General features: G+C 45.4%; 1 protein-coding gene across 2 annotated transcripts in view; it reads right to left on the bottom strand.

The window, feature by feature from the left end:
• The window catches only part of KCNQ5 (potassium voltage-gated channel subfamily Q member 5), a 1,045,273-nt gene that overhangs the window by 294,362 nt on the left and 728,821 nt on the right, over nt 1–22,090 (bottom strand). For both annotated transcript variants that reach the window (XM_063916808.1, XM_063916809.1), the window contains exon 3: nt 7,052–7,178. In XM_063916808.1, coding sequence (XP_063772878.1) covers nt 7,052–7,178 — 127 coding nt within the window. The remainder of the gene's footprint in view (nt 1–7,051; nt 7,179–22,090) is intronic.

The following is a 22,090-nucleotide window of genomic DNA, read 5'->3' as shown; positions in this document are numbered from 1 at the left end:
AAATAATATTGTCATCATCATATAACTCAATAAATCACTTACTTGTCAGTGTATACTATTTTCTGTAGTGCAATGTCCATAATAAATACTTACTTGGTTTACAAATAACTCAGACACAAAGCAATGTGCTCCCCAGAGGCTACCAAAGCAAAATGAGCAAAATGTATATTAAGACCACTTATTGTACTTAGCACATGGGCAGCCAATAAGGAGAGGCCTTTCATCTCTGAAAAAATGCACTTTAGATTAATTTCCTCCCCGGTGTGTAAATTCCTGCACATCTACAAATCTGGATAAAGGGCCTGATTCAGATCTGATCGTAGATGTGCTAAATTTAGCACATCTACGATCAGTTTCTCAGACATGCGGGGGGACGCCCAGCACAGGGCTAGTCCGCCCTGCATGTCTGGCTCTGCCCCCCCGCACAGGTACGAAAGCATTGCACGGAGGAGATGCTTTTGTACCCGAGGAGTAGCTCCCTACCAGCGCAGTTCCTGCACGCTGGCAAGGGGCTACTCGTCACTGCCTGGATTGACATCACGCAGCTGCCGCGGCCCACCCTCCACACGGTCCGGGCATGCCTGCGTTGCCCAGACCGCATCCCAAAAACGGCAGGCAAACGCCGCCGGCCCACCCCCTCCCGACCAGCGACTGCTTCTGCCTGTGAATCGGGCAGAGGCGATCGATGGGCAGAGATGCCGATTGCATCTCTGGCATGCGCCGACGCACTGCAGCAGCGGCGCATGCGCAGTGCAGACCTGATTGCCCGCTGTGTGAAAACGCAAAGCAGCGATCAGGTCTGAATTAGGCCCAATGTCTTGCAAAGGTAGATAATGTAAACAAGTGTACACTCCAGTGTTTCATGGTTTTTTTTTTTATCAGTTAATGATACTGTATTTACTTCACATTATTTCTCTGTGTCAGGCACCCAAGACCTGTTCACCAATCATTTGTTGCACTTTTGCAAAATATGACATTATTGGAAACAGGTGCGTGCATAGCTCTCAATATAGATCTGCAAAGGCAAATCAGAGAATCTCAGCTAATATAATGTACTGTTAATCCATAAATTACCACCAATCATTGGCATTCTATAATGGGTGCAATGTGTGTGCGATGCACACGGGCCCCTGGGTCCAGGGGGGGCGCCCACACAGCACACACTGCACCCACTTTAATAGTTACCTTTCCAGAATCCAGCGTCGGGCGCTGCGGTCGCCACCAAAATGGCTGCCGTGCATGCGCAGTAGCAAAATTGGTCTCCGAATCATGACGGGCGCAATGCCGAAGTCTTCAGTGCCGCACAGAAGAGGGGGCCCACCCGGAGGTGTACACGGGCCCCCTCCTCTGTTGAAACGCCCCTGCCACCAATGTTACAAGAATTAGTGACAATTGTCTTCTCTATTAAGTTCACATTGGGCCTGACTCCTAGTCAAATGACCAACAATCCCAGTTTCCCCTGGATTGCCCGAGTTTGACACTCTAAGTCCTACGTCAAAGTCAAACCCTCCCAGAGACACCTGAAGTCCTGGTTTTCTCAAAATTGTGTGAAAAGAAAGGCAACATACATATGGTTGCTTTAAAAATGAGTGATAAAGGGGTCTATTCAGGAAGCAGTGAAAAGTGCGGAGAAAAGGACCAGTGGAAAAGTTTCCCATAGCAACCAATCAGCTTGAAGCCTTTATCAAGTACATTCTATAAACTATAACATAGATGCTGATTGCTTGCCGTGAGCAACTTCTCCACTGGTCTGTTTCTCCACTCTTTTCACCGCTTCATGATTAGACTCCATAGAATAAAATTAGAGAGTTATATGGTGTCAGATGGATAAGCTGTAAAAATCTCACAAAAGGGGAGATGTATCAAACCTTGGAGAGAGCTAAAGTAGAGAAGAGACCCAAAGCAACCAAGCACCTTCTATTATTTATCTAACAGTGGGGCAGATGTATTAAGCCTGGAGAAGTGATAAAGTGGACAGTGATAATACACAAGTCAGTCAGCTCCTAACTGCCATTTTTCAAACCCAGCTTTTAATTTGACAGTTAGGAGCTGATTGGCTGGCACTTTATCATCTTCCACTTTATCACTTCTCCAGGCTTAATACTTCTGCCCCACAGTCTTTAAAATGGCAGAAGATGATTGGTTGCTTTGGGAAACTGCTCCATTTTTTTTCTTTCCAAGGCTTGGTTCATCTACCATTTGATGGGATAAATCCCACATTCTAGCAACTCCATTTGCAACAAAGAGTCATTAATTTAATTTAATTGATCATCCATTGTTACATCATGCTCTCCATTGAAATTAATGACATTGTTATCGTGAGCCCAAGACTGTCAACAGGAAGTTTCTGGGGTCTAGTAATCATTCATTTATCGGAGTGTTGCAGCCGTTGCTGGGGAGATACCAGGCCAGGATCTCCATCAGAGGACGGAGATTTCCTGGCCTTTTGATCGCAGCAGCAAATTTGTTAGCAGTTGGGCAAAACCATGGGGGTCATTCCGAGTTGTTCGCTCGCAAGCTGCTTTTAGCAGCTTTGCACACGCTAAGCCGCCGCCTACTGGGAGTGAATCTTAGCTTATCAAAATTGCGAACGAAAGATTCGCAATATTGCGAAAATACTTCTCTGTGCAGTTTCTGAGTAGCTCGAGACTTACTCTGCCAGTGCGATCAGTTCAGTGCTTGTCGTTCCTGGTTTGACGTCACAAACACACCCAGCGTTCGCCCAGACACTCCTCCGTTTCTCCGGCCACTCCCGCGTTTTTCCCAGAAACGGTAGCGTTTTTTCACACACACCCATAAAACGGACAGTTTCTGCCCAGAAACACCCACTTCCGGTCAATCACATTACGATCACCAGAACGAAGAAAAAACCTTGTAATGCCGTGAGTAAAATACCTAACTGCATAGCAAATTTACTTGGCACAGTCGCACTGCGGACATTGCGCATGCGCATTAGCGACTAATCGCTCCGTTGCGAGAAAAAAATAACGAGCGAACAACTCGGAATGACCCCCCATGTGCACTGCAGGAGTGGCAGATATAACATGTGCAGAGAGAGTTAGATTTGGGTGGGTTATTTTGTTTCTGTGCAGGGTAAATACTGGCTGCATTATTTTTACACTGCAATTTAGTTTTCACTTTGAACACACCCCACCCAAATCTACTCTCTCTGCACATGTTATATCTGCCCCCCCCCCCCTGCAGGGCACATGGTTTTGCCCAACTGCTAACAAATTTGCTGCTGCGATCAACTCTGAATTACCCCCTCAGTTTGGATCAGAAATGCAGCAGGAGCATACTTACTGACATTCCGGCTGCTCTCTGCGGGAGAGAGCAGCCAGGTCGGCTCAACAGGCAGGCTGGGGAGCGCTGTGACGTAAGGAGGGGGTGGGCCAGAAGCGGGATGGGGGCGGATCAAGGGTGGGACAAGGCGGGGTTACGGTGACGCCTCCTTTAAGCCACGACCCCACTCTGTAATGCCGCGATCACCGGCATTACACTGCAGGGGGCGTGGCTATGATGACGCGATTCAGCAATAATCACGTCATCGACTGCCCGGGCCGCCCACTTTACACACAAAGTGGGCGGACGGGCAGGCGCGACCCCTCAAATCGGGAGACTTGCCTGCTCTTCCGGGGGGGCCAGGAGGGTCACCCGATTTTCGGGAGCCTCCCGGCCATTCCGGGAGAGTAGCCAAGTATAAGCAGGAGGCATGGTGTCTCTTGCTGTATTATCATATTAGTATTATCGCTGCTGCTTTTATGTACGCATAAGCAATGGCAACTCCAACCACATCTAAATCAGGCCAATTGTGCATTTGTGTTTGTGTCTAAGCAAACCCTCATTCTCTCACACATGAAATGGGGAGTTGTTTCTGGTGCATTAGATAAGTTTTGGCAGTTTATTTGTCTGTTTGTTGAAAATGAAATATATAATTCAAATAAGCACAGCTCACAATTACTGAATTTTTAATTAACCCAAATTGTGTCTGTGATTTGCAGCCAATGCTGTAACATCAGCTTGTCTAGTTCCAGTGTATATATGAAACATTCTATCTCAGCTCTACTCATGCAAAGTAACCCCAGCTCTGCGGCTATCAAGATCATTATGAACATCTTTACCAAACTTCAAAGTGCATGTTATGTACACACTCTGATCAAAATAAAGTTTTTTTAATATGCTATCTAATCCAGTGTTTCTCAAACTGTGTGTCATGGCACCCTGGGGTACCTCGGACACATGCTTGGGTGCCCAGGGTTGGTGATAGGGAACCAATTCAAATGATATTTGGTCAGTGTAATATGCAAAACCAGTGCTGGTGTCTGCCAGTCATAAAATATGTGGACAAACACTAGCGAATCTTGTACCTCACCACATAATTAAACGTAACTATAATTAAAAGTATGACATATAAACACAATTTAGTTTGATTTTTTTTTTTTTCTGATACTTTAGGGCGCCGTGGTTCAAAAAAGTTTAGGAACCTTGGTCTGGGCCCTCATTCCGAGTTGTTCGCTCGCTAGCCGCTTTTCGCAGCAATGCACACGCTAAGCCGCCGCCCTCTGGGAGTGAATCTTAGCTTAGCTGAATTGCGAACGATGTATTCGCAATATTGCAAAATAATTTTACTTTGCAGTTTCTGAGTAGCTCGAGACTTACTCTTCCAGTGCGATCAGTTCAGTCAGTTTCGTTCCTGGTTTGACGTCACAAACACACCCAGCGTTCGCCCAGACACTCCCCCGTTTCTCCAGCCACTTCCGCGTTTTTCCCAGAAACGGCAGCGTTTTTCACACACTCCCATAAAACGACCAATTTCCGCCCAGAAACACCCACTTCCTGTCAATCACATAACGATCACCAGAACGAAGAAAAAACCTTGTAATGCCGTGAGTAAAATACCAACCTTCTTAGCAAATTTACTTTGCGCAACCGCAGTACGAACATTGCGCATGCGCAGTTTGCGGAAAATCGCTGCGATGAGATGAAAAATAACGAGCGAACAACTCGGAATGAGGGCCCTAATATTAAATGTGACTGAATTCACTAGGACCACCAAAGACACTTAAAAGATACAAATACATAAATAGAAGTATCAGAACAAAAATAATCAAAATATACAAGGCTTTTGTTTATAGTTCTGTAAGTATAATCTCTCTGTTTAAAGCAATCAATATTTCAATCCACTAATAAGTCTATTACCTAATGTCAGCAATAAGGATGATTTTCTATCAACAGAAAATGACTTATATCTCCTTCATTTATTATACAAATGTTGCTAAAGTACCATGTCAATACTGTCCAGCAGCAGTTTAGGAATATGCACACGGCCGGTAAAACTCGATTTTAATACAGTAAATACACCTCTAAGGGACCTATTTACCAAAGGAAAATGTTAGAATATCTCTCAAAATACCCATTTACAGGAGATATCCATATTTTTTTTAAATATCCCCTGAATATATCTATATATATCGAAGATATCTACTGAGGTCCCCCATAAGTTGCTATGCATTCTGGAGCCTATGAGCTTCTTACCACAGATTTAACCGGAGAGGGATCCGTTGATCCCTCCCTGGCACTGGCAATGTCTGCTGGTGAATGTGTAGTCTGATGATTGCGCATGCACAGTAGTGCAACCGGCACCCTAGCAAAAGCATTAGTGATCCCTTACTTTATACATCGCATGGATTGGGTCCTACTGGAACTCCTATCCCTGTGTTCAATGTTATATCCCGGAGACTTTCATTTCTTATTACTGCAATGAGCAGCAATAAGAGATGATAATTATCAGGTCTAAAAACTGATAATGAATAAATATGCCCCTGAGTGTTACAGGTTTTTCTGTGCAGCATTCTACAAACGAAATACAGTTACTGTACATTATATGTACAAATGATGGATATAGCATGACACATGGGGCCTGATTCATAGGTGTAATAGGTGTGATATTTAAAAAAAAATTGTCCCCCTATAAGAAACTTTGGCCTAGGGGAGCCATGACAAAAAATGCCCATAGCTTATCTATGACTTCTTCATGCAAATACCATTACAAAGCCCCTCCTTGTTGTACTTCCATGTGTATGAATTCGGACTGAGACACCTACTGGAAGCATCATTGGAAGCATATTCTCTGTAAAGCGCTGCGGAATATGTGTGCGCTATATAAATAACTGGTAATAATTAGACACACTGTAAAAACCACCTGGTGCATCCATAGACAGCACTATCAGTCGCATTATCCTGCACTAGCCCTATGCTAGCTAGCTAGCTCTTACACTAACCCTATGGCAGATGCAGAGTTTAAGTTTCAGTATAGTCTCCAATGTGAACGATATGGTCTCCAATGTCAACAATTGAGCGTCTGTGTATGCAAACACTTCCGCAACATACTGTACCCACTACACTTTCATAATATGCCCATAAGATGGAGCATTTCCGTGCATGTGGAGCCACCTCCCAGGAACACGAAGCGCTGTTCTAAGACATTCTAATACCATGTGTCTCAACTGCAACAGCGCCTTTGTGCGTACATGCTGTGTAATGCATGCACCATAGGAGTTTTGAGGGATTTTCATGCATGCGCAGTATCAAAAACATTGCTCAACTCTGTGAATATTGGCAGTGAATGCAGCTCTGAATCAGGCCCTTACTGTTTATAGTATGTATTAGCTGGCCAGCTGTTGATTAAAATTTTTTTTTACTTTAAATGTTGAGCGCCACTGTGGCTGCGCTTGACTGGCTGCTGGCCCGCAAGCACCGATTGGCTCGTGGCTGGCACTACATTTAAAATGCAGTCGGTGCTGCCTCTCCATGGCAGCCAGCTGGCAATACACATCGCTGGCACCCATGTTCCCTTTCTGTCTGGGACCAGGACTCCAGTCCAAACATTCCCTCTGAAGGTGGCCCTGGCCAGGGCTACTATATCATGGGCATTTATTTCCACTCCCCTCCAGGCTCTCTCTCTCTAGGCCAGCACACTGTGTGTGTGGTAAATTATTGACACACAGTTGGTTGCATTTTACCACATGGTCCTGAAAAACAGCATACTTACCTATTACACAAAATGGTTTCCTGGCATATCTTAACCGTCCTTGCCATCCTCGGTAACGACAACAGCAGCCTGCAGACCATATGCGAATAATATACTCCAAACCAAACACGACAATCATTACGAATTCCTGAAATTGAATTAGAAATATTGATCAATTCTAATACATAACAATTACAGCGATACTGTTAAAATTATATATATATATATATATATATATATATATATATATATTAGAGTCCTACAATGTCATTGTACAGTAACTGTACTCAGGGCTGTTTAGTGTTACATCTTGGCAATTGTACATTTCTTATTGCTGCGATAAGCAGCAATAGGAAATGATAAATATGGGATCTAAAACCCAGTAAATATGCCCCTCGTGTTACAGCTTATTCTGTGCAGCATTCTAGAAGGAAAAATATCAATGTGACAAACACTGATTATTTAAAGTAGATTACCTTTATTCTTTGAAAGACCTACTGTATAAATAATTTTTCTTTGATTATAAAATGACTGTATAATTGGAACTTGTAGGTGTTATACTGTATGACTTGAGCTTGTAAGTGCAACTCTATGTATGATTGTTTTAATTATTTTCTTAAACAGAGGTTTTAAATACTGAAATGTTTTTCTGTTGTCTGACAGATGATAGCAAGCAGAGCTTGACATTTGTGCTCTTATATTAAATTGAACATATCTTGGTTGCTGGTATTAAAGTCATTGAGCAACAAGCCTTTTTTCTTTTCAGCATCATATTTTTCCTCATGCCGAGTTGGACAGAATTTACATATGAAAAAAGGAGCGTCTTGCTTAGCTTGCAAAGCACAGGCAGGCCCGGCGACAGGGGGGGTCAAAGGGGACACCCATCCCAGGCCCTGACGTTGTGAGGGGCCCCATGGATTTAAATAATTACAGAGATCGTGGCATCGCGCAGACCGCGGCCCTTCCGCTGTGCAGACAAAACTTACTAAAGAATGTGTTTCCCGTGGTGGCCGGGGAGAGCTCCCATCCCTGGCTCCACAATCCACAATCACCCTGCATAAATACGTACATCCACGGCCGCTGCCGTAGTACTGCTGAAGTGTTGACAGAGGCCTCAACCACCACCGCCCGGAGCTACACTGTGCTCATCCGCTTCATGCGTTGGCACACCACCACCGAACTGCACTGCTTTCTACTGCCACTGTTGCTGGAGCCCCGCACCGTGCATGGCCTCAGCACCACCGTCCAGAGCAGCTGCCGCCTGCAACATTGTGTGCCCCTGCCAGAGACCTGGCTCTGCCAGCTGCCACCTTAAGATGTGACTAGAGAGGACACCTGGCAGCCTTGGAAGGGCATATGCCAGAGAGGATACCTGGTAAGCTGACCCTGATGAAGGGGTCAATCCCCTCTGCACCAGACCCCCCTCTATCGGCGGACAGACCGATCATGGAGCCCACATTGAGTTATTCGACCTGGCCACTTATGCGGCACACACTGAAGTGCCAACTTGGATTTCCGAGGCTGTCTACAGCCTGCTGCCTGGCTCCCCAATTGCACCATGCCCCTGAGATATGCGGTCAGCATACTGATAGTCGGTATCCTGGCTGTCACAATACTGATGCCAGGATCCCAACAAGGCCACCATACCGCCAGCAGTATACCGGCGAGGTAGGTGATCCCCCCTCTATGGGTGACCATGACACCCATAGAGGGAGGATAGAATGCTCGCAAGGGGCTTCTTTGTGATTGCCCCCCGCCGTCATTCCACTGTTGACGTTCGGCAACCCGGGCGGCGGGATCTTATACTGATCCCGCCCGTGATGCCTAAATATTGTGCCTACCCCTGGATCCCCACAGGAGTAGATCTGCCCCCGATCAACTTCTGCCTGATCACAGAAGTGATGCAGTGTGGTGATTCCTTGAAATGGACCCTGTTTCATAAGACTTGTAGCAAATTGCTTTATTATTAGTGTGGCATAGTTGTTATTCAGTTACAGATTTTTTCCTGGTGCTTTATATTCTCGTTATCTGTGCATGCGCCGGCATCTCCCGTCCTCCGTGTTGTTATGACAGTGCATCTGCCCAGTCATCTCAGAGGTGGTGGTAGGAGCAGTGCAAGGTGCAGTAGGCAGTAAGGAGGAGGTGACCTGGCATATGCATATGTCAGGTCACCTCAGCGGCGGAGTGGCTGGTGGCAAGCGGGCAATCAGGAGGAGGGAGCTGAGCGAGGGGAAACTATGGTAGCGGGCAGCCAGGAGGAGCAGACCCAGCATATGCATAATACCTGGGATCCTCTGATTGGCTGCTGTCACAAAAGGGGGTGGGGAGAAGGCAGGAGACAGACATCTTCACTGCTTTTCTCCCTTGGCAAGCCTCCCTACACCATCCTGATATGGCGAAGGGGTGTTGCGAAGTGAAATGGAAAGTGGAGCTATCTGTTCCTACATGAGTTGCACTCACAATACAAAAGTATGGTGATGCGATTCAGGGACAGAGGGGGGGGGGGGGTGCTGCTGGAGAAGTCAGGGACTTCGCCACGATAACCTGCACTCTGATTTGCTGTGAGCAGAGAAAAGCCTTGTTTAACGCAAAACAGGGCTTTTCCCTGCTATACGAATAGACTTCTTCGTCACCTCTGCATCTACTGTTTTTGTGTTTTACAATGTATCTCCACCCCACAGTATGCTATACGTGAAGGCTATACCTCCAGTGCAAGTTGGGATCCTACTCCTACCGTTAGGACACTACAACCACCCATTTTGGGTCATATTTTCTGGGCGTGACCTATTCCACCCAAGGTAATTCTACGTAGTGCGCCCAACATGGCTGCCTCGTCTGGTACCTTTTGTGCATGTGCAACTGGAAACCCGCCTGACAACCCATGATATTTATGATCCATTTCAATCAGGATTCAGGAGAAGACATAGCACTGAAACAGCCCTGGTGTGTGTGTGTTAAATGATCTTCTGATGGCAAGAGACAGAGGTGACTGTTCAATATTAATCCTTCTGGATCTCTCGGCAGCATTTGATACCGTGGACCATGGGCTTCTGATTGAGCGACTGATACATTTCTGTGGTCTGGATGGCACAGTCCTAAGCTGGTTCAAATCATTTCTCACAGGCAGGTCACAGAGAGTATTGTCTGAAGTATACTCATCACCACCTGTGCCATTGCCATGTGGTGTCCCACAAGGTTCTATACTATCCCTCATACTTTTTGCAGTATACATGCTCCCATTGGGCGAAATAATCAGGCGCCATGGCCTGGTCTACCACTGCTATGCAGATGATACACAACTGTACTTGTCCTTTGCTTTCGGGCACTGATAACCCAATAGCAACCCTAAATGGCTGTCTAGTTGAGCTACAGGAGTGGATGAGCGCCAGTTGGCTGCGACTGAACCCGGATAAAACAGAGGTCCTTATGATACGACCGCAACATCAAAGGACAAGACTGCAGCATAGCCAACCAACTGGTCTTACACTCGGGGATTCAGAGTTACAGACCAGTGATCGTGTGCGGAATCTTGGCGTTGTCCTGGATGGTGGCTTGACACTTAAACATCAGATATCAGCCACAACCAAATCCTCATTCTTTCATCTGAGGAACATAGCCAGAATCAAGCACTTAATTCCCTCAGATGATCTGCCAAAAGTCATACATGCATTTGTATCATCTCGATTAGACTACTGTAATGCCCTCTACCTTGGTCTCCCAGCAAAAGAATTGCACCGCTTACAGCTGGTGCAAAACACAGCTGCCAGGCTGTTAACCGACCAGCCCCGTTCTAGCCACATAACACCCATCCTCTACTCCCTTCACTGGCTGCCTGTAAAATGGCGAATCATCTTCAAGATTGGCTTACTGAGTTTCAAAGCATTACATGACCAGGGCCCAAGGTACCTGAAACAGCTTCTGACCCCATACTGCCCCACTCGATTACTGCGATCTGTAGATGAAGGACTTTTAGCAGTACCTAGAATCTCACATAATTCATCTGGGTGTCGAGCTTTTAATCATGCGGCTCTGACTCTATGGAACTTACTTCCCCGCACAGTGCGAGAGGCCCCAACTATAGAATCCTTCAAAAGTAGACTCAAGACTTTCCTCTTTACTCAAGCATTTCCATAGTGTCCCTTTTTAGTATCTTCATGCTTCTGTATTTTATGAAAATGTACTTCATTATTTTCTGTACTATATTATGGTATGTATCTGTTAAGCGCCTTGAGTCCTATTGGAGAAAGAGCGCTATATAAATAAAATTATTATTATTATTATTATTATTATTATTATTATGTAATATATAACTCCTGGGAAGTTATTACCCAAAATGTCTGCACCAACCCCACAGTATGTTTTTTGTGCTCTCTAGGTTTAGTTGTTCTTTATCATATCTGTATGTTTTGTGACTTGCTGTAATTCTAATGTCTTTGTACAATGTACCATTTTTTTTTTAATGTATGTAAAGCAGCTTTGAGTCCTGAGGGAAAAAAGCATTACATAAATAAAATTATTATTATTATAATAGCATTTTTTGTTGTTCAACGGCCCCCCTGTGGTAATAACCCCCCACTGCCCGCCCCCAGCCAAGCTCCAGGTCAGCTGTCCGGAACTTTGGCAGCCAGTCCCCATGTGCACTGACGTTGCAACACTGCGTTCTCCTCCCCTCCTCTCCGCAGCTCAGCACAGACAGTGCACGACTGTCTGGCCATTACAGTGTCAAATATTTGTCAATACATTTATTGGCACATGCAAGGAGGGATGTGTGGGTCTGAGGTCAAGGGGAGGGGGGGGCCTGCAAAATTTTCGCTGTACTGGGCCCCAAGATTTCTGACCCTGAGCACAGGGGGTGGGGCCAAGGATGTAGGAACGGAAATTTTCATGTGGTCGACGACAAAAAGCCAAGGACTACTATATGCTATGGAACTCCAGCACAATTGCATGAGACCCCTAGAGACTCTGTGAGGATCTTCTGCCTACAACAGCAGTACATTGTGTTGGCAGAGTATTTCAGTGCCTGATGTAGTTACATTAGTCCACACACTTAAATAGTTAACAGCATGCAGGTTTATTTAGATACACACAAGTGACTTTGATATCTTGTGATGGTAGGCAATTGGCCCCTTATAGAAGACAGTTTAACACAGTATGGCCCTCATTCCGAGTTGATTGCTAGCTGCTTTCGTTTGCAGCGCAGCGATTAGGTAAAAAAGTGGCACTTCTGCGCATGCGTATGGGGCGCAGTGCGCACGCGCGACGTACTTTCACAAAAGCCGATGCAGTTTCACACAAGGTCTAGCGACGCTTTTCAGTCACACTGCTGGCTGCAGAGTGATTGACAGGAAGTGGGTGTTTCTGGGTGGTAACTGACCGTTTTCGGGGAGTGTGTGTAAAAACACAGGCGTGTCGGATAAAAACGCAGGAGTGGCTGGGGAAACGTAGGCGTGGCTGGCCGAACGCAGGGCGTGTTTGTGATGTCAAAACAGGAACTAAATAGTCTGAAGTGATCGCAAGCGCTGAGTAGGTCTCGAGCTACTCTGAAACTGCACAATCTTTTTTTGTAGCAGCGCTGCGATCCTTTCGGTCGCACTTCTGCTAAGCTAAGATACACTCCCAGAGGGCGGCAGCTTAGCGTTTGCACTGCTGCTAAAAGCAGCTAGCGAGCGATCAACTCGGAATGAGGGCCAATGTACTTATCGGTATGGTATATGTGGTAGCAGTATGACAGCCGAGTATGGCTCCGATGGTAAGGAATGGAGGACTGCACGTCCGTGCAGTCTGACTCCTGCTAAGAGAAGAATGCACCGCCTAGCTCTCTCTTAAGCTCCGGCGGCGCGGTACATACAGCATACGTGGAACGCTCTCACCAGTCTCTTTACACACGCTGGACAGGACTGGTAAGATGGAGGAGCTCTGTGTCAGGCTCCGCCTCCCTGAGACACTGGTATTAGAGGGATGAACACTAGTGGCTGCGTGCATGAGACCCTATACACATGGAGACAGGTACAGAGCGTACCATTATCCAACACATTGTTCCCTTAGTGTATTATGCACACACTTGTACTTAGGATGCCACCAAAACTTAAGCCTCAAGCAGTAAGGGTTCATACAGTTGGCTGGAGACAGAATGACAAGGAGACATTTTTACCAGGAGTATAACTATAGCATACTGTGTGTTCAGGATTCTGTAGCAGGGTGTACTGTAGCATGGATCTCTCAGTATAGTAAAATGCAGACTATGGATATGGACTTTAAACAAAAGAGTAATGTTAATCCAGGAGTACAGCACAATACTTAAGCACTGGTGGAATGCGACTGAGGAATGAAAACTCAGATCTGTACCAGCACTTAGAATTCAGTAACGCTGATATAACACTGTAGCTTCTGCAGTCCACAATAAATGTCCACGGCAATGGGAATATACAAAGTCACTTATTATTAGAGCAGCAGTGTCATAAAGTACTATTAACAAGAAACCACAGTTGTAGTCCAGGACTGAGAGATATATTCAGTCTGCACAAAAATCCAATATTAATTAGCCAGGGATCTCAGCAGAACTCAGGTGGAATACACAGCAGTAAATCACTGCACAAAACACACAATACTTAAAGCAAGGTTAGGTAAATCAGGAATTTAGCTGAGAGGATAACTGTAGGAACACAGCTAGGAAATCAGGAACTTTTCTGGGAACATGGGCCGAGTAACAAGGCTCCAAAAAGAAACTAAGCACTAGAAACTGGAAACTATCACTGGCACAGGAACATAGGGCTGACTGCCCTATAACACAAACAGAAACCAATGAGAGGTTAATACAGTTACTAAACAGATTGGAGCTGAAAGCTGCATGTACACACAGAAGGCGTCCTGGATGCTTAGTAACCAGGAAACACAGCAGACGTCCAAGTCCCAGTTGCCTTGTTACTGTCTGGACCGTCCGCCAGTGCGGCCGGCATGATGTGGGGCTCGGTTGCCTGTCAACATCCGGGAGACGCTGCAGAGATGAACCGTGGTGGCGGCGGCTCATAACATTATAGGGCCTGAAGCCCCTTTTTCTTGCATTTAGGATCTTGTTTTACGACAGTTGTGACAGTGACTGTAGATATACAAAGACTCCCAATCCTATGCTAATTTTCGTCAGTGTTTCTGGATTTGGCCAACCCCAGTTTCACTGTTATTTTACTATAAAAATTTACTATTTATACATTATTAAATAAATATTATTATTACTATTAACTAACAAATAGTACAATGGGGGTTATTCAATACGGATTGCAAATTCTGCTAAAAAACAGAATTTGCTATGCATTCTTTCGCATGCCGGAGGCCGCCATTTGCAGGGCAAAGCCGCCCAGTATGCTAAATGGCGGCCACCAGCTGCGACCGCATTTTACATTGTGGTCACAGCAAATGTGGACGAACCCCTACAGCCACAGCTAGGCAGTGTATGCAGGTGGTCAGCCGCCATTTTTCCCGTCATCGCCCCGCGAACGCCTCTGCCTGTCAATCAGGCAGAGGCGTTCACAACTGCTGTGACCCTAATGCATTCGGCGGTCGCGCAGGACAGGGCGATGCACCTGAATAACCCCCTATAGCTGGTAGATAGATACATTTTTCATAGTCATTAACCTAGTTTTTATTCAAATTTCATTGACAGCCTAATCTCATTTGATTGGGAGTATTTTTAAATCTATAATCACTGCCTCACTGGATATTATATGTGCTATAAATTTAAATTGCTATTTCTCAAGTTTGTTACTAGACCGTCTACATGAAATTCAGTGTAAAAGTAAAGTGAATAGTCGCATCCTTGATATCCCAGAGCGCCGGGGGCGTCCTCGTGGCAAAGGGGGTGTGGCCATAAAAGGAGGTGTGGTCTCACAAGATCGTCACACTGGGGGTGGGCTCGTGGCAAAAAGGGGCATGTTCGTACATAAAGGGGCGTGGCCTCTCTGGATCATCACTCCAGGCAGAGCCGGCCATAGGCATAGGCAAACTAGGCAATTGCCTAGGGCATTTGATATGCCTAGGGGCATCATCAGCTTCTGCTGATTAAAATGATATGCGGCATGCCTATATTCTGTATGTAGCATTTCATATGCAGATACAGCCACAGTCTCACACAGTATATTGGCATGCTGCATATCAGTTTAATCATCAGAAGCTGCTTGTGCATCCTAGCCACAAAGCAATGCAAATAAGATGCATTTTCATTATAAAAAAAAAGGTGCCCGATGTTAGCATTGACGCAAGATTTGTGAGGACACATCTGTATCCAAGCAGAGGCAGAGGTCACAGTGTTAGTGGCAGTGTGAGTGTGTGTGCATGTGACTGGGTTGGTTGTGCAGTAGTATTCAGAATATGTGTAAGGAGCATTATGTGTTTCATGTAAAAATGCATTAATAATGTGCAACATACTGTATGTGTAAAGGGCCACTATGTGTGTCATTATGTGTATAAGGGCATTAATAATGTGCGGCATATGTGTAACAGGGTACTACTGTATGTGTGTCATTATGTGTATAGGGGCACTAATAATGTGCAGCAAATGTGTAGGGGGCACTATGTGTGTCATTATGTGTATAAGGGCATTAATAATATGCGGCATATGTGTAAGGGACATTATGTGTAAAAGGGCATTAATAAAGGTTGTCATAATGTGTAAGGTGCATTATGTTTATAAGGACATTAATGTGTCTCATATGTGTAAGGGGCATTACTGTGTGGAATTGTGTATAAATGCATTACTAATGTGTGGCATTATGTGTATAAGGTGCTCTACTATGTGGCGTTGCATATAGAAAGGGCACTACTGTGTCGTCTAATGTAAATAAAGTGCAATAAGGTGTGGTGTAATGTGAATAAGGAGCAATTCAGTGTGATGTAATGTGAATAAGGGGCTCTACTGTGAGGAGTAACGTTTATAAGGTAAAGTGATACTACTGTGGGATGTAATATGAATTATGGACACTATCGCAAGATAAAATGTGAATAAAGTTGCAGTACTGTGTGGTGTAATTGGAATTGGGGTTACTATTGTGTGGCCATGCCCCTTCCCAGCAAGAAGATGCCCCTTTTTGGGCTGTGCGTCAAATGTGCGAACTGTTCCTATTTAAAATATAGGGGGTACAAGAACTGCTATGGGTGAGAGGTGATGGTGCTGGGAAAGAGGTGCAAGGTCAGAGGCAGAACCAGCGGTGGTGCTAGGGGGCACCAGCCAAAATCTTGCCTAGGGCATCATATTGGTTAGGGCCGGCTCTGACTCCAGGGGCATGCCCAGCATCTCCAGAGATGCTGGGCTGTACTGGGCTGCCCCCGGAGACTGCCTCCCAGCGCTGTCGGCTCCTCTTCTATGACAGGAGCCTGGTGCTGTAGCAGACTTTCACACTGCAGCACCTGGCTCCCGTCATTGCGGAGGAGCTGACATTTTGGTGTAACCCCCTCCAGGTGTCACACCCGGGTGTGGCCCACACCCCCCGCACCGGCCTTGTGACGCCACTGTGAATAGTTGTTCATCAATACAGGTTATTTATTAAATGTTTATGAACGGAACACTTAGAGTTTTTTAGATAAACAAATCAATCAATCAATCAATCAATCAATCAATCAATCTATATGCTTAGGCAATCTCTATTAAAGACATTTGAGAGCTATACTAAGACAATATATATTTTAAAAAGTTTCACAAGTTTAAAACAGATACCAGGGGCTTGATGTAATGAAGTCCGAGTTGTCCGGAGGTGCGGGTTCCCAGCTGAACTGGGACTTTTTTTAAAGCGGCAATCATGTACAAGGCAAAACCATGCCTCGTAATTGATTGCGGCTTTAAAAAAAAGTCAGAGGTTGGCCGGGAACCTGCACTTCCGGACAACTCGGACTTCATTACATCCAGCCACATGCCTTCAGAAAGTAGCATAGAGGACTTACTCCTACACTTTGTCAAAATATTACATTTCCTGTCTTCATTTCTGGTTACAAAGTCTCTCAACACATTCGCAGCTGAAGTGGGCACAGTCATGATGTGCTCCAAGAACAATACCACCTGCTGGAGAAGGGCTTTCGCTTTGATTCCTTACTGAGCTTCTCAGAGAAAGCACTGCAGGAGGTAGGCACTTCGCCAGGCTGATTCTTCAACAGCTGGAGTGAAGTTCCTGGGCAGGGGGGGGGGAGGGCGGTGTGTTTGCAAAACACAGTCTTTGCCCACCTAACAGAAATCAAGGGGGGGCGACTGTCCCCTCTCCCCCCCTCGTTCCTACGCTCCTGGATGGGGTCCCCTCACAGACAGGGCAGTGGCCACTGTGTTCCCACTGTTGAAAATTACAGGTATTAATATTACAGCGTTATATAGGCACACACCAGTGGATGAAACTATAAACAGCCCAGTTACTTAACCAGTGGTATTGGCCTATTGATAGACAGCAGGTACAGCCATATCTACTGCTACATGTACACTAGTGATGGAGCAGATGGCGGTTTGATACAGTTTACCAGGCGTAGAGTGTATACTGATAACGGGTAGCTGCGCTGGGATGCTGGAACAGTTTTATGGCAGGTGTTAACCAGGTTTCTCATAGGAGCTAAATATGAGGCTTTTGTCTCCCACCATGTCACTATACACTCTTATACAGTAAAGAAACAAGATGGCCCCTGCACATTATCAATAGTGATCTTGGTGGCTATCTTGGAATAGGGCATGAGGCCTCCCTTGAGGACAGTAGCACACTTTTCTTTCTGCACCCACCCTCACCAAGGTACATCCCCCCTGTTCTGTACACAGCACAAGTCTGTGTGCAGGACTGTGTGATTGTACTCATGTCACCCTCCCCCAGTCACCCATTGCCTCTGCCTGTTACCTCTCCCTGTCATTCTGTGCCTTTTTCTGCCACCCACTGCTTTTTCCTGTCATCCTCTGCCTCTCCCTGTCATCCAATGGCGTGTGGCATATTATGAACCTCGGGTGGGTCATAAGAGGGGAGCCCAAAGCATATGTTTGCACCTGGTTCTGCCACTGAGTACTGTGTATGGCTGGACTAAGGGCTTGATTCAGATTTGTAAGTAAAGCAAAAAAAGCATGTGTGTCTGGAACAAACCATGTTGGAACACAAGGGAAGCAGATACATTTATATTTTTTTCTGTGAGGAGTAAATACTGGCTGCTTTTGCATGTGGCCCACAAACATTTAACAGCTTTATTTTTACACTGCAATTTAGATTTCCGTTTGAACGCACCCCACCCAATTGTTAAATGTCACTGCATGTTACATCTGCCCTACGTGCAGTCCAACATGCTTTGGCCAGTTGTTAGCTTTTTTGCTTTGCTTGAAAATCAGAATCGGGCCCAACGTTAGTAGTCACTAATAAACTCACATTTACATACCTCCCAACTGTCCCTATTTTTGCAGGACAGTCCCTCTTTTGGGCACTGTCCTGCCGTCTCACCCATGAGCCACAGTGTCCTATGGAAGGGCGAGGAGTTAGGAGGCCCCCTCTCACTCACTTCTCTGTTGGGAGGCCCCCTCTCACGTGCTGCTCTGTTTAGCATGCGAGTGAGAATCTATTTAGCTGAAAGAGGGACTGGGGGCAGCTCAGAAGCTTGTGGTGCGCTCAGAGGCGTCACCGGGTGTGGTGACACCCGGTGCGCACCCCTGATCTCCTGCCGCGATCGTGGCAAAAGGGGGCGTGGTCTTACAGTTAGGGGCGTGGCTTCGCGGGGATCCTGGAATCGTCACTCTGGGGGCGTGCCCAGCATCTCCGGAGATGCTGGGATTCCCCCAGAGACGGTCTCAGTGCGCTGTCGGCTCCTCTGCTATGACAGGAGCCGGGTGCTGTAGCAGAATTTCACACTGCAGCACCTGGCTCCTGTCACTGCGGAGGAGCTGACATTTGGTGTCACCCCCTTCAGGTGTCACACCCGGGTGCGGGCCGCACCCCCCGCACCCGCCTTGTGACGCCACTGGGTGCGCTGAGCATACCCTCGGCATGAAAAAGATCTTGCGGGCACAGCAGTCATGCCTCGTAGGTACAGAAGGACAACTGTAAATGTTACTGTAAAGAAACATATAGATAGCATATTGTTACTATAGCATTAGCATAAGTGGCAACAGTTCAGACATATTCAGCCAATCAGAAGCTACCACAATTTGTCATCATCGTCATCATCATCATCGTCATCATCATCATCATCATCATCATCATCATCATCATCATTTTGCACCAGGGGCAGGGGTCAGCATGGGGCAGATGTTTTGCAAACATGCCCATATTGTACGTCGACCAAACATACACTGGCACCTCCCCAAGGCCAAGGGGTTGTAAGTGCAAAATCCATCAGCATGGTTAAGGATGTGTAAGAATATTTGATGTACATATGCAATTAGAAAAAGCCCCATTTGTGCCTTCATCCCCTCAAACTGTGCTCTATTCAATTGCGTACGTACAGTATGCAGTTGGGAAAAATACGCTTTCATCGCTACATAAGCCAGTTGCATCAAGCAGGGTGCTAGAGAGTAAATACTAACGGGTGGTCTTCAGTTTGCCGACTGTCGGGATCCCGGCGCACAGTGTACCGGCGCCCGGAATCCCAACACCCGTCATACTGACACCTTTTCTCCCTCTTGGGGGTCCACGACCCCCCTGGAGGGAGAGTAGATAGCGTGGCGCGACCGTGCCAGCAGCGTGGCGAGCGCAGCGAGCCCACAAGGGGCTCATTTGTGCTCGCCCAGCTGCCTGTATGCTGGCGGTCGAGATTCCGGCGCCGGTATGCTGGCCGCCGCATACTACACCCATACTAACGAAGTGGAGAATAGAATTCAGATCTTCATATATATTTGTTATTTTATTTGCAGCACATATTATAGTTTGCATTAATAATACTATTAATTGACAGTGAATAAATTAATCACTGTTCATTAATTTACTGCATGAATTCAGAGACAGAAGATTTCTGCTAAAGTTTTTTTTTTTTAAATCAATTAATATTTTCCACGGAGTGCTTCCCTGCCCTCCAATGAGAATATGAACTTCCGGCGAAGCTTTCATTGTACACAGAAGCATAAACATAACATAACCCAACAACCCTTGGATTATTTAGATATATATTAGCTTGTTTTTCACAAAAATGTAGTTATTATAGCTGACATTATAACTGCAGCGAATATTAGGTAAATTTACAGAAGTACAAGCATTTAAAACATTACCAATTTTGCTGAAATTCAACTTTACTAAATGTGAATCATGTTGGGAGTGCAGCACTCTCTCACATTCACATTCACTAGAAACAGCGGACAACAGGACCTGACGCAGCTCTTAAAGGAGGACTTTCCCTCCAGATGTACTGCTGTGCATGCGTGGCATGTTCTTTTCCTCTGCCGTCCATTTGAGATAGACACTGTCCCACTGCTTCTGACTCTGTTACAGCCCAAAAGGCTGAGGATATACGCTGTGCCACCGCTGCTTCACTTCCCAAATACAGAGTATTAGGTGGATTCTCCAGCAGGTGCACTAGACGAACCAGCAACCCCTGTTAACTCCAGGCTGCCACTGATACTACACTGTTACCTCTCCATCCACCACTGTTATTCTGTACCTGCTGTTATACTAATAAATCATACCTCCCACCATTTTATATTTGGCGACTGATGACGGTTGGGAAGTATGAACAAACCAAGTTCCTGGTTAAGTCTCACTGTCTGGCCTAAACTCCAATTCACATTCCGCAGTTGCCTGTTGTTGTACGCCAATAGGACACATCAGCATATTATTATTATTATTACTACTACCAGTTATTTATATAGCGCACGCATATTCTGCAGCGCTTTACAGAGAATATTTGGCCATTCTCATCAGTCCCTGCCCCAGTGGAGCTTACAATCTATATTCCCTATCACATGTACACGCATTCAAGCTAGGGTTAATTTTGATTGGAGCCAATTAACCTACCAGTATATTTTGGGATTGTGGGAGGAAACCGGAGTCCCCAGAGAAAGCCCATGCAAGTACGGGGAGAATATACAAACGCTGCACAGTTAGGGCCATGGTGGGAATGGAACCCATGACCTCAGTGCTGTGAGGCAGCAATGCTAACCATTACACCATCCGTACAGCATATCACAAGAACAAACACACAAGCTAATGAAGCGCTGTAATACCAGAATCTTTTATAAAAATGGTATTTATTTTACATATATTTTTCCCACCACATCACATAAACAGATACAAATAAAAACAAACACACACACACACGGCCGGTGTCAATAATTCAATAAAAACGTTTCTATAAAACACCACAATGAATTATTGGTCATTAATTAATTAATTAATCAAGCACCTCATATATGGAGAACAATTACATTTATAAATAAATTAGAGCATTTTCTTCCCCACATATAACTGGATAATCAATCTAAATGACCAATGCTCATACATACAATTATGCTTCCATAGTGGATCATTTATCCCAAAAACATGATTAATACCATGCAATTCATTCAAATTAAATACCAAAGGACAATTATGCTTATATCTTTGCTGATCAGTGAATCAATTCCTTCTATATATAGATAGCCCGGAAATAATGTCAGATTGTTATCTCAGCTGTATCATGTGTTATTCCGTTTGATTAGTAAAGCACAGTCTCTTAGTTTAGGCACAATCAGCTCAAACTGGTAGATTAGTATGCACTTTTTTTTCCAATGCTTACGTTCACACAAAATAGTAGTTTAGTGAGCACCGTCCTATAAGTCCAGCAAGGATTAGTTTATTAATAAGCCGTCAGTGCAGTCTCTTAGGGCTCCCTGCTTAATGGTCTCAAATTGGGCTAGTGATATTCACAAAGTTCACTAGCTATGTGGATCCATAGTAAGGTCACAAGCATAAAAGCCACCTCTAAGGCAGAGTCTGGGACGCAGTTGTTATGTAATTAACAGCTGCTCTCTCGGCTGGGGGCCTCACATTCACCCCTGCCCCCCCAACTCAGAAGTCGACTTGGTTGTGGTGTTGGAGTACATTTACCCTCTAGCTACTTATATCAATTTATACCCCCAGAATTGTCCCTTACATTCTC

The sequence above is a fragment of the Pseudophryne corroboree genome, chromosome 4 (genome assembly GCF_028390025.1).
Source record: "Pseudophryne corroboree isolate aPseCor3 chromosome 4, aPseCor3.hap2, whole genome shotgun sequence".
Taxonomy (NCBI): domain Eukaryota; kingdom Metazoa; phylum Chordata; class Amphibia; order Anura; family Myobatrachidae; genus Pseudophryne; species Pseudophryne corroboree.
This window is presented reverse-complemented; position numbering and strand designations above follow the sequence as displayed.